The sequence below is a fragment of the Pygocentrus nattereri genome, chromosome 13 (genome assembly GCF_015220715.1).
Source record: "Pygocentrus nattereri isolate fPygNat1 chromosome 13, fPygNat1.pri, whole genome shotgun sequence".
Lineage (NCBI taxonomy): Eukaryota > Metazoa > Chordata > Actinopteri > Characiformes > Serrasalmidae > Pygocentrus > Pygocentrus nattereri.
Window position 1 is genome coordinate 36,367,246 of NC_051223.1, and position 14,910 is coordinate 36,382,155.

The window sequence follows — 14,910 nt, forward strand, 5'->3', positions numbered from 1 at the left end:
TCAACAAAACAGTGAAAAATGGAAAAACAACTTGTCGGGTCTGACCCATGAAGACCATGGATATAATCCCACAATCATAGAAATCATCTAGAGAGATCTCTTTTCCTTACAGTGCTTTCTTACAAAATATTTGAAACACATCACAGTTAATCTAGAAATAATAAACGTGAGAATCATTGCTCTGAACGTCACCACGAGTGAGCTTAATGCACTTGTGTGTCTTCAAAGTGCTTGAATGTCTGAAGCTCCACCCACACTCTGCGCAGTAATACGGTTTCTCGCCGGTGTGGATCTGCTGGTGTCTCTGGAGGGTGCTCCTGTCACCAAAGCTGATCCCGCACTCCGGACAGTCGTACGGCTTCTCTCCCGTGTGAATGCGCTGGTGTGATCTGAGATTACTGATCTGATTAAAACTCTTCCCGCACTCTGAGCACTGATACGGTTTCTCGCCGGTGTGAATGCGCCGGTGTAACTGGAGGCTGCCTTTGTTCCTAAAGCTCTTCCCACACTCTGAGCAGTCGTACGGCTTCTCTCCTGTGTGGATGCGCTGGTGTCGTTGAAGACTATTCTGACTGTTAAAGCTGTTCCCGCACTCTGGGCAGTAATACGGTTTCTCTCCGGTGTGAACGCGCTGGTGTAGTTGGAGGTGACACTGCTGAGTAAAGCTCTTGCCGCACTCTGAGCAGTGATACGGTTTCTCTTCCGTGTGAGTGCGCTGGTGTCTTTGGAAGCTGCTCGGATGATTAAAACTCTTGCCGCACTCTGAGCAGCGAAACGGCTTCTCTCCTGTGTGGATGCGCTGATGCTGCTGCAGATGACACCGCTGAGCAAAACTCCTGCCGCACTCTGAGCAGTGATGAGGTCTCTTCTTTTCTGCATTTTTCTGTGTTCGTCTGCGATATGTGGTAGCGCAGAGAGCACCAGAGAACATCTGCTGAGTGCTGGAGCTTGCGCTGGGTTCCATATTCTCACATCCAGTCTCTCCTGATTGCAGCAGTGTGGGGTATTCCTCTTAGTGATGATTCCTGGTGCGTTTGTAATCGTAAATTTTAACTGTGCAGGCAAATGGACACTAGGAGCATAAGAAGGCTTGGACCAGGACATCAAACATTTCTGGAGAAGGAAAGGGGAAAAGACATTAAACTTAGCAACGGAGCACAGATGGTGACACAATTGAGATATTTATCTAATTTATCTAATCTGATTTCTTATCACCAATTTCTGTATAAAAGGTTTTAATCTGCTTGTTAGTATCTCAAAACTGAACTGAATACAGACAGAACGTTGTAATTCTAAACCCCACAAGTGGACATTTCGTACATTTCATCATGAAATCTTCACTCTTTGTAACAACTGCTGTGCTCAAATGATGTAGAAAAATAAAAATCGACAAAAATTATGCTTTCATTTCATTTTAAATGCTTTCATTGACAATGATTATATATCACACACACACACACTACCTCAATACCTATATACACACACTATAGCTCTCATTATTAGAACGGTACTCAGCCCCACAGGCTGGAAAAGTGGGACAATTATTCTTCTTTATTTCTGCACTACAGTTTACAGCTGGGTCATCCTTTGCTGTCCAGATTAAGCTGGTGAAGGCAGGAGAAAACCAGATGGTGAATTTCATGTTGCTTGAGACTGTTTTAAAAAATCCAGCTGTTGCAGTATTCAGAACTTCTTCCCACCTTTTTGGCATGTCATTAGGAGGTTATCCTAGTCTGGATGGAGTGAACAAATGATTACCAAGATAAATACAAATCCATTAATGTTTTTTCTGTAGGTGACCCTGCTGAAAAAAAAAACAAAAAACAGATTAGACCAGCATGATTTCCAAGCTGGTCTAGAATGGTTTGTTATGCTGAGTTGGTGTTGGTTTAGCTGGTTGACAAGTATTCAAAACACAACATGTCGCTGTTGTCGGAAGAAAACCTTGTATCTCCAAAATGGTAACTTTACAGGAGAAGGAAAAAACCCACTTTACTTTCAATGTAAGTCATTGGAACCAGAATTTTTTCCCCCATGATTTTTGGCCATTTCTTTTGGTCCATTCATCATTAAATGTACAAACAATGTAAAGGACAACTGGTACTTCCAAATTATTTAAAAAACTGAAAAATGGCAAAAATGGAGATACAAGGTTTTCTTCCGACAGCAGCAATATGCTGGTTTCACTGGTGACCTGGATGGGGTTTTTGCTCAGTACACTGAGTAACTTAGGCCAAAAGGCGAGGAAAGTTCCTTAGCGCTTCTTCTATTGGACAGGCTTGTTTTTTGGCCCATTTGAGAAATTCTGCTCAGTGAAACGCATCCCCAGCTGTACTGGTCTATACTGATTCTGTGCAGAAGACCCTTCTCTCTTCCACTAAGGTTTACCTGCATTATTGCTGCTGCAGTTTATGTCTCCCCAAAACGCTAAAGGGCTAGAAGAGATCTTTTGTGCTACCATCAGCAAACTGCAAACTGGGCACCCGGACAGAGGCTTTATTGTCACTGGGGACTTTAATCACTGCTGTTTGAGATCTGGATTTTCACCAGAATGTCTTCTCCTGCACCACAAGGGGACAAAGAACACTGGATCACATTTATACCTGTGTGGCTAACACCTACAAAGCCACATTCTTCCCCCACCTGGGACAGTCTGACCACATCTCTTCATTCCTGTTCCTTTAAGTCAGTCATCAAACATGTGAAACCCACAACAAGATCTGTGAAGATGTGGATGGAAGGTGCCGACTCCTCTCTTCAGCACCAATTCCAGCACACAGATGGTAGTGTATTTGCAGCCCAGGCCACCACAGACCCTCATACCAACACTGACATTTACACCAACTCGGTGCTGGAACATATCAACAGCTGTGTGGGCAGAGTGACAACTCACAAAATAATTAAGAGCTTCCCGAATCAGAAGCCTTGGATGAAGAGAGGTTTGCCTCCTGTTCAAAGCAAGAGATGCTGTCTTCAGGTCTGTAAGCCGCCTGGTCTCCAGCTCAGCCAGAGCCAACCGCAGCAGAGGCATCGCAAAGGCGAAACACTGCTACAAACAGCAGACTGAAGAGGACTTCAGCTCCACCTTGCCACATACGCCGTTGGTCAGAGGTCTTCTTCAAAATTGATTTACTTTTACTGCTGTACCATTGAGAGTGAGCTTGCTTACTGCACCTATAGTGTGGTTCGGCAGCTGCTCCGCATCTGACTGCAAAGCGCTCCAACAGGTGGTGAAAACTGCCCAATGCATCACAGGAAGCCAGCTACCCTCTATTGAGAACATTTTCCTTAAGCGCTGCCTGGACAGGGCGAGGAACATCATTAAGAACATTTCTCATCCTAACCATGGGCTTTTAAACCCTTTTCCCATCTGCCATGCATTACATGCCCTCGCTTTCACACCAGCAGGCTCAGGAAGAGCTTCTTCCCTGAGGCTGTGACCCTGCTGGACTCCACACTGTCACTTTAACCACATCACTGCACTGTTACTGTACTTTATACACACATTTTCTAAGCTGCTTCTCCCTCAGGGTCGCAGGGGGATGCTGGAGCCTATCCCAGCTGTCATCAGACGGAAGGCAGGATACACCCTGGACAGGTCGCCAGTCCACCGCAGGGCAGACAAACAGACATACACAATCACACACACACACCTACCTAGGGGTAATTTAGTATGACCAATCGGCCTAACTGCATGTCTTTGGAAACTGGAGAACCCAGAGGAAACCCACGCTGTCACGGGAAGAACATGCAAACTCCACACAGAGAAGACCATGGTCACCCAGCCAATACAATACAATGCAGTACAATATATTACTGCAATGTGTATTTTTGCAATTACTGTAAATGTTTGACTCTGAATTCTTATAACTACATACATGCAAATGCAGATTCGCTCCATTCACTGTGTGTGTAATATATATATCTGACAAAAAAAAACAACTCACATTTTCAAAACCTATAAAAAGGTGATTAAACTCACATATTGTAACACACGCTGCAAAAATGATGGTTCTTTAAGGATTCTACATGAAAGCCAATGGTTCTACATAGAACTGAGTTCTTAAGTAAAGATGTTTCTATCTAGAACCATGAACACTCAAAGCATGCAACTCGTTCATTGCACAGTGAACTTGTTCTTCAGATTGGTGAATGTGTGGTATATGTTTCTATACAGCACCAAAAATGGTTCTATTGTCACGACATCCAGCTTGTGGTCTAGAAGAACCCTTCTGGTGCTATATGGAACCACTTTCAAAGCCATTTTACCATGCAAAAAACACGTAAGCATGAAATGGTTCTCTATAGAACTCATTGCCTTTACTGAAGAACCATCTTTTTAAGAGTGTGTTATTCTGCAAGGTCTGGACAAAGGCAGCCTGTGTGTCCGTTCTGCTGTGGGGTTCTCATATATTTACTGTAACAGGTCATCTCCCCGTCCATCCCTCTGGAAGTGTACTGGAACTCAGCGCATCAGTGTGAGGTGTAGAAGATCCTCACCCCCTGCAGCTCCTGCTCCTCCAGCAGCTCTGTGGAAGCGGAGATGGGCTTGATTGGAGCGGCTCCTCCGGTTTTGAGGCAGCACGGAAACCAGGACCCGGGAAACGGGAGAGAGGAATCTTTTGAGGGAGAACTGTTTTGAATTCGGACAAGGGCCTGAAATGCTGAGCGAAACAGGATTTTCCTTCTTCTCCACTTCATTGGGGCTGGAGAACCACAATTGCACGATTAGCGCCATCCCGTGGGCTCCAGGGGGCTTCACACCGCAACCTGAAGACGGCGGAATTCGTGTTGTTACTTTCACAAAACCCACCCGTATTCCGACACCCTTCTACCCCACAGCAAACTGTGCAGCAGCAGATGAGCTGTCGTCTCTGGCTTTACATCTACAAGGTGGACTGATAAGGTAGGAATGTCTAATAGAGTGGACAGAGAGTGGACACAGTGTTTAAGAACTCCAGCAGCACTGCTGTGTCTGATCGACTCACCAGCACAGCACACACTGACACACCACCACCACGTCAGTGTTACTGCGGTGCTGAAATGATCCACCACCCAAATAGTACCTGCTCTGTGAGGGTCCATGGGGGTCCTGACCACTGAAGAACAGGGTAACAGAGTATCAGAGAAACAGATGGACTACAGTCTGTAACTGTAGAACTACAGAGTCCAGCTATACAGTAAGAGGAGCTGATCAAATGGACAGTGAGTGCAGAAAGAAGGAGGAGGTCAGAATGTTGTGCCTGATTGGTGTATTCTCCATCAATCTGAAGAACCATTTCATCATGCAGAGAACCACTTGAGCATGGAATGATTCTACATAGAACATGGTTCTAAACAGACGCATTACCTTTACTAAGGAAGAACGATCTTCATCATCTTGAAGAACCATCTTCATCATCTGTCGGGCAATTTTAAACCCCTTTCTTTTGTGCACATCTCTATTCCAGACTAATTCATATGTGTCTGAGTACAAGAGTGGTTTTTAAACATTCAATATTATAAAACTGCAGTAATAATTTATTTATTAAGAAATCTGCATTTGACTGCTTCTGCACTGGAATACATTTTAAAGCCTCCCTACCCTGTTAGTTGGGAACTGTTTACAAAGGCTGCTTTGTCTTGTCATTGGGAAAGATTTGGCTAAATGACATTAGAGGAAAAAAAAGAAACAAAAATATATTTTACGATTGCAGACAAGCAATTAAACACAATCTTGCAAGCTAAAACTGTTCAGCTAGTATTTCACAGCCTGCTTTCAATGTACACTCTTTTTACTGTATAATTTACTGGCTATATAGTACAATTAGCTTCCTTTACAATTCGTACTGGCCACCCAATGAGCTTCGTATAGCATCCTTTTACAAATGCAGACCATTTTTCATAAACCACCATTGAGCATTTTAGAAAGATGACACAAACAACTCTCAGTCTAAAAATAATCTTACTTGCATGTATACATGCTGTAAATCACGGGTGCTCAATCCTGGTCCTGAAGATCTCGCACCATGGATAGTTCAGATCCAACACATCTTCCTCTAATATTTAGGCCCAGTCCCATTTCTTCTTTTTACCCCTACCCTTTGTTTTCGAGTGTCAACCTAACACCTTGGAACTGAGTTACAAGGGGTAGTGGTAAAAATCTTGCCCCACGAAATGGGACCTCAAAAACAACAACAACAAAAAAAAAACTTCATTCACAGATACTAGCGCTGCTCTGTAGGCAACACTGCCCGTCTGCAGTGACAGCAGAGAAGGGTAAAGTTCAGCTCCTCACTGCTGGGCTTCAGTTACATTTAGGGCATCATACGCCATCATCCCCCCCCCCCCCCCCCCCCCCATTCTTCAGTGATATGAAGCTGAAGTCAGATATTCAACAGATTCTGGCTCTAATTTTCCCGTTCCACCTTAAATGGTGCAGCAGTTACATTCTGGCGCTTCAGGCGTCAGAACTGCTGGACTATTTAAGGTGGAACGGGAATGCTAGCTAGCCAGCTACCGATTCATTAGCATGCTGTTAGCGATTTTTTGTGCTTGTTATGAAGAAAAGAACCATAACCATAAATTATAAACCATACATTATTAACCATAAACATAAATTAATTAATGATTAAACTAAGATAAAAGACTAGCTACCGTCATTTTTTTACTGGAGAAAATTCCCACATTTGTGAGTTTCTTTGGTCTCTTGCTCAGCCACCGGTTTTTCTATTTTCTCATAACACTCTGTTTGGAGGGCCACTTCACCCTACCCCTCTATCTAAAAAAAAACTAGGACAGCCTACCCCTAGACGTGACTGCACAAAACGGAGGGCTAAGTGGTAGGGGCAAGGGGTGAAACGGGATTGGGCCTTAGATGCTCTTGAAGGCCTCCATTACTTGGAGCAGGTGTATTAGGGTGTTTTCACAACAGAGCCTTTTTCCAGACCGCTTGCGCTGCAAGTTCAGGATGTTTGGTCGAGCACGAAACCTGTTTTCGAGCTTGGGAGCAGAACAAAGTACAAAGTGGTCTTTGGTTGGTCTGCTGCACAGTGGGAGCTCTCCTCTCCCGGCGCATCGTGTGGGGCTGTACGATTGGCTCAGTCTGTAACGTGACTGCTTCAACTTATTGCATCACTTCGAGTGTGGTGATAGGAGAGAGGACTGCTGTAGGCAGAAAGAGCAGCTCTTCATCGCTTGAGTGTATCCGAAGAAAATAATATTCTGCAAACCTGCACACAGAAAAGTGACGTGTGGAACTGCACACAGATCCACAGTTCGGAATGAATTATTGTGTGTGAAAGCAAACCAGTGATAATGAGCCCCTCCCCCATACGAGCCCAGAATCAGTCCTGGGTGCGGATTCAAGTATTCGGGACAAGTGGGAAGACACCCGTAGGTTAGAGTTAGAGTTAGATCTCCAGGACCAGGATTGGGCACCCTTGCTCTAAAACATAAGAATGAGGCAGTGTAAAACTAAATAAAACTGTCTGGCCCTACCCACGAAAAAGAATTCTGAAAAGTACAAATGAGCAATTAATCTAGAAATAATAAACGTGAGAATCATTGCTCTGAACGTCCCCACGAGTGAGCTTAATGCACTTGTGCGTCTTCAAAGTTCTCAAATGTCTGAAGCTCCACCCACACTCTGCGCAGTAGTACGGTTTCTCTCCGGTGTGGATCTGCTGGTGTCTCTGGAGGGCACATCTATCACCAAAACTGTTCCCACACTCTGAGCAGTCATACGGCTTCTCTCCCGTGTGAACGCGCAGGTGTGTCCGGAGATTACTGTTCTGATTAAAACTCTTCCCGCACTCTGAGCACTGATACGGTTTCTCTCCGGTGTGAATGCGCCGGTGTGTTTGGAGGGATCCACTGTCTCTAAAACTCTTCCCACACTCTGAGCAGTCGTACGGCTTCTCTCCTGTGTGGATGCGCTGGTGTCTATGGAAATTATTCTGACTGTTAAAGCTGTTCCCACACTCTGAGCAGTAATACGGTTTCTCTCCAGTGTGAACGCGCTGGTGTAGTTGGAGGTGACACTGCTGATTAAAACTTTTTCCACAGTCTGAGCAGTGATACGGTTTCTCTTCCGTGTGAGTGCGCTGGTGTCTTTGGAAGCTGCTCGGATGATTAAAACTCTTGCCGCACTCTGAGCAGCGAAACGGCTTCTCTCCCGTGTGAATGCGCTGATGCTGTCGCAGATGACCTCGCTGAGTGAAACTCTTTCCACACTCTGTGCAGTGGTGAGTTTTGGTCTTTCCTGTATTTGCCTTCATTTGTTTGCGAGATGCGTTTGTATGGAGAGAACTGGGGAACACTCGCTGAGTGCTGGAGCTTTCGCTGGGTTCCATAATCTCACTTTCAGTCTCTTCTGACGCCAGCAGTGTGCCTTATTCTTGGTAGCTTTTCCCGATGTGTTTGTGGGTGTACATTTACACTGTGTAGGCAAATGACCAGCAGGTGCAGGAGAGGGCTAGAACAAGGATGTCATACATTTCTGAGGGAGGAACTGAAAAAACAAGAACACACAGTGTTATTGATGTGAAATGCTGCTCTTATAGAGCATCAAAATTTCAGCCTTCTAAATGTTAGTGAGAAAGTTACAAGCCAGGACCAAAACATTCTTTGCATCAGAAAAAATCTAGATCTAATACCAAAAAAATAACATTGGGATTTATATCTTCATTCCCAGTGAGTTGCAAAAAATAGATACAATTAAAAACGAAAAAACAGGAAATTCAGCCAATTTTCTGCTAATTTAGTCACTACCAATGAAAAGGACAGGTAAAGCCAGCCACCTCATCATGGAAAAACAGAACAACTGAATGTACTTGGAGGAGAGATCTGACTGCTCTATTCTGGATGTGTGACCTAGAAACCAACAGCATTAGGTTATCATTACCCTAAACAACAGAGGATGCAGGAGAGGAGGCCATCTGGCCCACCCAGAGAACAGGGCCAACAACATGAACCATGGGAATAAGAACACGTCAACACTGCTGAAGTTGCACGTGAAAGTTAACTGACTGGATCAGATGCATCATCTTTTATCCTACATGAATGGCCTCTTCACCCTCCTGCCATCCGCTTCACCACCACCAGACTCTAGAACAGCTTGTTCCTAAAGGCTCCATAATCTAGACCCTCTCCAACATCCACCTGGACTATTCCTGACCGCTTCCCAACATCCACCTGGACTAATCTAGACCCCTCTCCAACATCCACCTGGACTAATCCTGATTGCTTCCCAACATCCACCTGGACTAATCTAGACCACTCTCCAACATCCACCTGGACTAATCCTGACTGCTTCCCAACATCCACCTGGACTAATCTAGACCCCTCTCCAACATCCACCTGGACTAATCCTGACTGCTTCCCAACATCCACCTGGACTAATCTAGACCCCTATCCAACATTCACCTGGACTAATCTAGACCCCATCTCCAACATTTACCTGGACTAATCTCGACACCTCTCCATTTGTATATACCGTATTGTTATGCATATGTATAGTTCTGTATATTTACTGCCTGCTGTACATATTTCCTTTCCATCAGGGAGGTACATTAAATGTGACTCTATAGCCGTGTTATGTGCACGGTACGTCACTGAGGCTGAGCATGCATATCTGCAGCCAGAGTCTATTGGAAAACAGAGCAGCCTCCAATTAACAAACATAGGCAGTTTTGCAGTCCATCAGCTTCAGACTTGGTGTGAAAACGGGGTTAATGTATGTGTGTCTTTCTTCTTTCATTCATAAAAATCTAACTGTGTGAAGAAGTGAAAAGAGGTCTGTGTTTCCATCCTCCAGGGTCCTGTGAGCAAGGAGCCTCACACAGCGCTACAGCAATGACGATAAAGACCCCCTCACACTGGACTTAACCAGGGTATGGTGACCATGTTACAAGCAGACTGGAAGTGGCTCTCCAGGAGAAGGAGTAATGGAGACCATTGCGCTAAATTAATAACAACTTCCCAGTTAGCAAAATTAGTCTGGCCCACTGGTGGGCCGCATTCTTGATTTGTCCTGGCCCAATATACGTATGGGTCCTCGGCGCAGATCTGGCCCACACTCTATAAAGTGAGTAGAACTTAAGTATATGGCCCAAATCTGGCCCCACACTGGGCCAACTACATTGTTATTTCACAACATTCATGCCAGAATTGTCCCACAATTGTTTACACGAGGCAAAACCATATGGCGCTGTCCAGGATCTGGCCCTATTCTAGCCCGCATGCCTAGCATTTACCCAGTAGTCAACCAATCCTCACACAGGAAAGCCCAAAACTGAGAACTGGCCCAAAACTGTGTTATCTGTGTTTGATCTTTAGTTTTTACATTTAAACCCAATCCCCAGCCCCACAGGGTGTAAAATGTTATTGATGGTAGAGAAAAAGCTCCAGTTATGACACACAGAGAGTTTTGATAGAACAGTCCAATTGTCTACAGGCTTCTGTTTACATACGCCCACCTCTACTGACTGTACACAACCACCGAGCACTGCTTGACCAACAAGGACTGACTGACATTTGACCGCCGCCTCATTTTGATGCTGAACTGAAACTGGGGTCAGGCGTGTTTTACACGATTCAATCAGTGTGAGGTGAAGAGGAGCTCCTCACCTTCAGCGGAGCAGCTCCTGGCTCTCCAACAGCTCTCTGGAAGCTCCTTGGAGCAGCTTCTTCAACTCCTCCAGTTTTGGAAAAGCCAAAGGAAGGGAGCAGGTAGGGACAATATCTAAATCGGGAGAAGAGACAGCAGGAAATTTTAAGGGATTTGGAAGACGCCGTGAACAGCTGAGCAGAACGGGTCCTTCTTCTCCGCTTTTTACGGTTCAACATCCACAGTTACAGGATTAGCGCCCCCACCTGGCCTCTAGGGGCTTCATACTGGAATCTGGAATCTGGAGCTTGGAAGTTGCGGTGTTATTATTCAAATCCCACCCGTCTTCCGACAATCTGTTCATTCGAAGTCTCCTGATTGGTCCGTTGAGAAAGCATCCATGTTGCCATAGACCAAGACAGAACACAATGGTACTTAAACAGCATCCAGCGGTTGAGGTTGGGCTCCATCACTGCATTTGGTTCTGAAATCAATTCTCACGACAGCAATGTGACATCATACAGGTGTATACAAAGGTTTGGGCATCCCTGGTCAAATTACACCTAAACTTATCGGTCACTTCATTGTCCATTTTTTCAGCTCCACTTACTGTATAGCTGCACTTTGTAGTTCTACAGTTACAGACTGTAGTCCATCTGTTTCTCTGATACTTTGTTACCCTGTTCTTCAGTGGTCAGGACCCTCATGGACCCCCACAGAGCAGGTATTATTTCGATGGTGGATCATTCTCAGCACTGCAGTGACACTGACGTGGTGTTAGTGTGTAGTACCTGCTCTGTGGGTGTCATGACCACTACATTTTTAAGAGCTTTTTAACCCGAGTTGGATGAGTTTAAAACGGTGCCTCGTGTATGTTCATGACAACACTTGAGTGCAGCCAATGAGCTGCTCTGCTCGACAACCAATCAGCTCTCAGTAGCAGTAATGCCAACCAATCAGCACTCAGCAGCAGTAATGCTAACCAATCAGCACTCAGCAGCAGTAATACTAAGCCCAAATTTACATGTTGAGAAAATAAACAGAACCCATCAATTAACAATTTGTACTTGAAGACATTCTGCAGATGCAGTGGTTTAAAGGAACTAAGCTACAGAATCAAAACCTTACAGTAGGAAAAACCCGAGTGCATGTGCATACAATACATAAGCTTAATGCACTTAGCAACAAATTATTGATCAATAAATTAGCAATAATTAAACAAATAGCTGCAGTGATTTAGTGTGAGAGAGCCTTTCCCATTGATTTCTTTTAATTGATGTCTTGTCGGTAAACTTGGAGTGTCAATATTTTTCCATTCATCTTTGATGGTTTCAAACAGCTGAAAAAAACTGCTGAACTAGTTTGTATTTAATGCAAGAACAAATACTGTATACAGGGTTTAAATCTGGACTCTGACCAGCCAAAACCAAATACATTTAATACATAAAACTACAGAATAACAATTAAAAGTAATAAATATGAAAGTCATTGCTTTGAATGTCACCACGAGTGAGCTTAACGCACTTGTGCCTCTTTAAAGTGCTGGAATGCCTGAAGCTCCACCCACACTCTGCACAGTAATGTGGTTTCTCTCCGGTGTGAATCTGATGGTGCCGTTGGAGATTATTCTGACTGTTAAAGCTGTTCCCGCACTCTGGGCAGTAATACGGTTTCTCTCCGGTGTGAACGCGCTGGTGTAGCTGGAGGTGACACTGCTGAGTAAAGCTCTTGCCGCACTCTGAGCAGTGATACGGTTTCTCTTCCGTGTGAGTGCGCTGGTGTCTTTGGAAGCTGCTCGGATGATTAAAACTCTTGCCGCACTCTGAGCAGCGAAACGGTTTCTCTCCCGTGTGGATGCGCTGATGCTGTTGCAGATGACCTCGCTGAGTGAAACTCTTCCCGCACTGTGAGCAGTGGTGACTTCTCTTCTTTCCTGTATTTGTCTGCATTCGCCTGCGAGATGTGTTGGTGCCGAGATTGCTGGAGCCTCCGCTGGGTTCCATATTCTCACATTCAGTCTCTCCTGACTCCAGGTGTTTTTAATCCAGGTGTTATTCAAACTGTGTAGAAGTTGCAGGAGAGGACTTGGACCAGGATGGCATACATTTCTAGAGGAGGAACAGAAAAAATAAGGAAACACAGTGTCACTGATGTAGAGCACTGCTCTTATAAAGCTGGGAGAATCAAGAGTTGGCACGTGTTTCATCCAGGATATGTAAAGCCAGCCACCTCATCATGCAAAAACACAGAACAACTGAATGCACTTTGAAGAGATCTGACTGCCCTATTCCGGATGTGTGATCCAAAATCACAGTAAACAACAGAGGATGAAGGAAAAGAAGCCAACTGACCCATCCAGAGAGCAGGGCCAACAAAATGAGCCAAGGAGATAAGAACATGTCAACACTGCTGCAGTTGCATATGAAAATTTTGGCACTCCCAATCAAAAGAGGGTCTCCAACATCCACCTAGACTAATCCTCTCCAACATCCACCTAGACTAATCCTCTCCAACATCCACCTAGACTAATCCTCTCCAACATCCACCTAGACTAATCCTCTCCAACATCCACCTAGACTAATCCTCTCCAACATCCACCTGCACTAATCTAGACTGTCTCCTACATCCACCACAGACTGATCACATACCCTTTACCTTCACTGCACATCAAACTCTTTAAATATGTGACTCTTTCTGCCCAGTTTACAGTGACTGTGTTTGCAGTAGTTGTCAATCCCTGTGTGTGTCTGCATGTATGTATATACATACATTATATATGAATCCTTTTTTATATACTGTATTGTATGTATATTTATGGTTCTGTATATTTACTGTCTGGTTTATTTATTTCCTGCAGAAAAAAATCATAGAAACCATTAACAGGTTCTGCTGGTTCCTGGTGGTGTTCATCCATCCATCTAAGCCGCTTCTCCGTCAGGGTCGCGGGGGGGATGCTGGAGCCTATCCCAGCGGTCATCGGGCGGAAGGCAGGATACACCCTGGACAGGTCACCAGTCCATCACAGGGCAGACAGACAGACACAGACAGTCACTCACACATTCACACCTAGGGGCAATTTAGCAGGTGTTCTGATTCCAGCTGTATCTGATGTTTCCCTAACGGGATATAAAGGTGTTCTACTGGGAAACTAGTGGTCTGTAATGGTAGCTATTGAGCCATTTCCCATTCGAAAACAAAACCATCAGGTTTCACTCTTAATGGTTCTATTGGTGAAGAACCACATGTCGCTGTACTGAGCAATGTTAATAAAGACCACTGGACTTGACTGATGCCTCCTTCTGAAACTGAGCTGTTACTAATGCTGGAGCAGGAGCTCCAGGCTCGCTGAACACACCTTAAAAACAGCCTGTAAAGTGTCGAACATCTCCTCACCTTCACCCTCAGCTCTGCAGAACTGGGACAGCCGGTGAGGGGGAACGGAGAACACCTGCCGAGTAGATGTGGAGAAGATCTGCACCAGGAGAGGAGAAAGCAGGAATTTTGGAACGGGTTAAAGAACGGGTTCTTCTTCGGCGCTTTACTGGGTCGAAGATGCACAGTTGCAGGATTAGCGCCCCCACCTGGACTCCAGTAGAGAAGGTTCTGTTAGCAAAGTAGTCACTAACAATTCACAGAAGATACTGAATAACTCATAGTAGATATTGAATGATTCAAATTACTCACTATAAATTCATAGTGCATACTGAATAATTCAAATGAGTCACTAAAAATTTATAGGAGATACACACATATATATATATATATATATATATATATATATATATATATATATATATGTGTGTGTGTGTAGAGAGAGAGTGTGATAAGTGATTATACACTTATACACACACATATATATCACCTCTCTCTACTCTCTACATACATTTATATATATATATATATATACACGCACATATACACACACATTATATATATATATATATATATATATATATATATATATATATATATACATACATACATACATACATACAGTGATATTATATCATGAAAGTAGGTCATTTAATTAGAAGCATGTAATGGTGATTTCCTCATCTCCAACAATTTATTGAAACAAAAGCCAACAACAGTGTCTGGTTACCCCAACAAAAATGTCAATGTCTCAGTAACTCGTCATGCGCCCTTGAGCATCGATTACAGCTTGACAACGACGTCTCATGCTGTTCACAAGTCGACTCATTGTCTGCTGAGGCATCCCACTCTTCTTGAAGGGCGGCCCTCAGGTCATTGAGGTTCTGGGGTACAGAGTTACGAGCCTCTACACAGCGACTCAGCTGATCCCATAGGTTTTCTATGGGATT

The 14,910-nt window shown here is 44.3% G+C and overlaps 2 protein-coding genes across 2 annotated transcripts in view; both read right to left on the reverse strand.

The window, feature by feature from the left end:
* The window catches only part of LOC108437897 (zinc finger protein 850-like), a 40,971-nt gene extending 34,710 nt beyond the window's left edge, over positions 1–6,261 (reverse strand). Inside the window, exons 1-2 of the mRNA XM_037543895.1 lie at positions 5,949–6,261; positions 252–1,113 (exon numbers count right to left, since the gene is read on the reverse strand). Coding sequence (XP_037399792.1) covers positions 252–964 — 713 coding nt within the window. The 5' untranslated portion in view covers positions 965–1,113; positions 5,949–6,261. The remainder of the gene's footprint in view (positions 1–251; positions 1,114–5,948) is intronic.
* Positions 6,262–6,745: 484 nt separating this feature from the next.
* Positions 6,746–14,140, reverse strand: LOC108437898 (zinc finger protein OZF-like). The gene is made up of 3 exons (XM_037543961.1): positions 13,982–14,140; positions 12,132–12,696; positions 6,746–8,188 (listed from the first exon to the last, which is right to left on the reverse strand). Exons 2-3 carry the CDS (start codon positions 12,589–12,591, stop codon positions 7,521–7,523), a joined length of 1,128 nt encoding a protein of 375 aa, XP_037399858.1. The 5' UTR covers positions 12,592–12,696; positions 13,982–14,140; the 3' UTR covers positions 6,746–7,520.
* Positions 14,141–14,910: the final 770 nt, after the last annotated feature.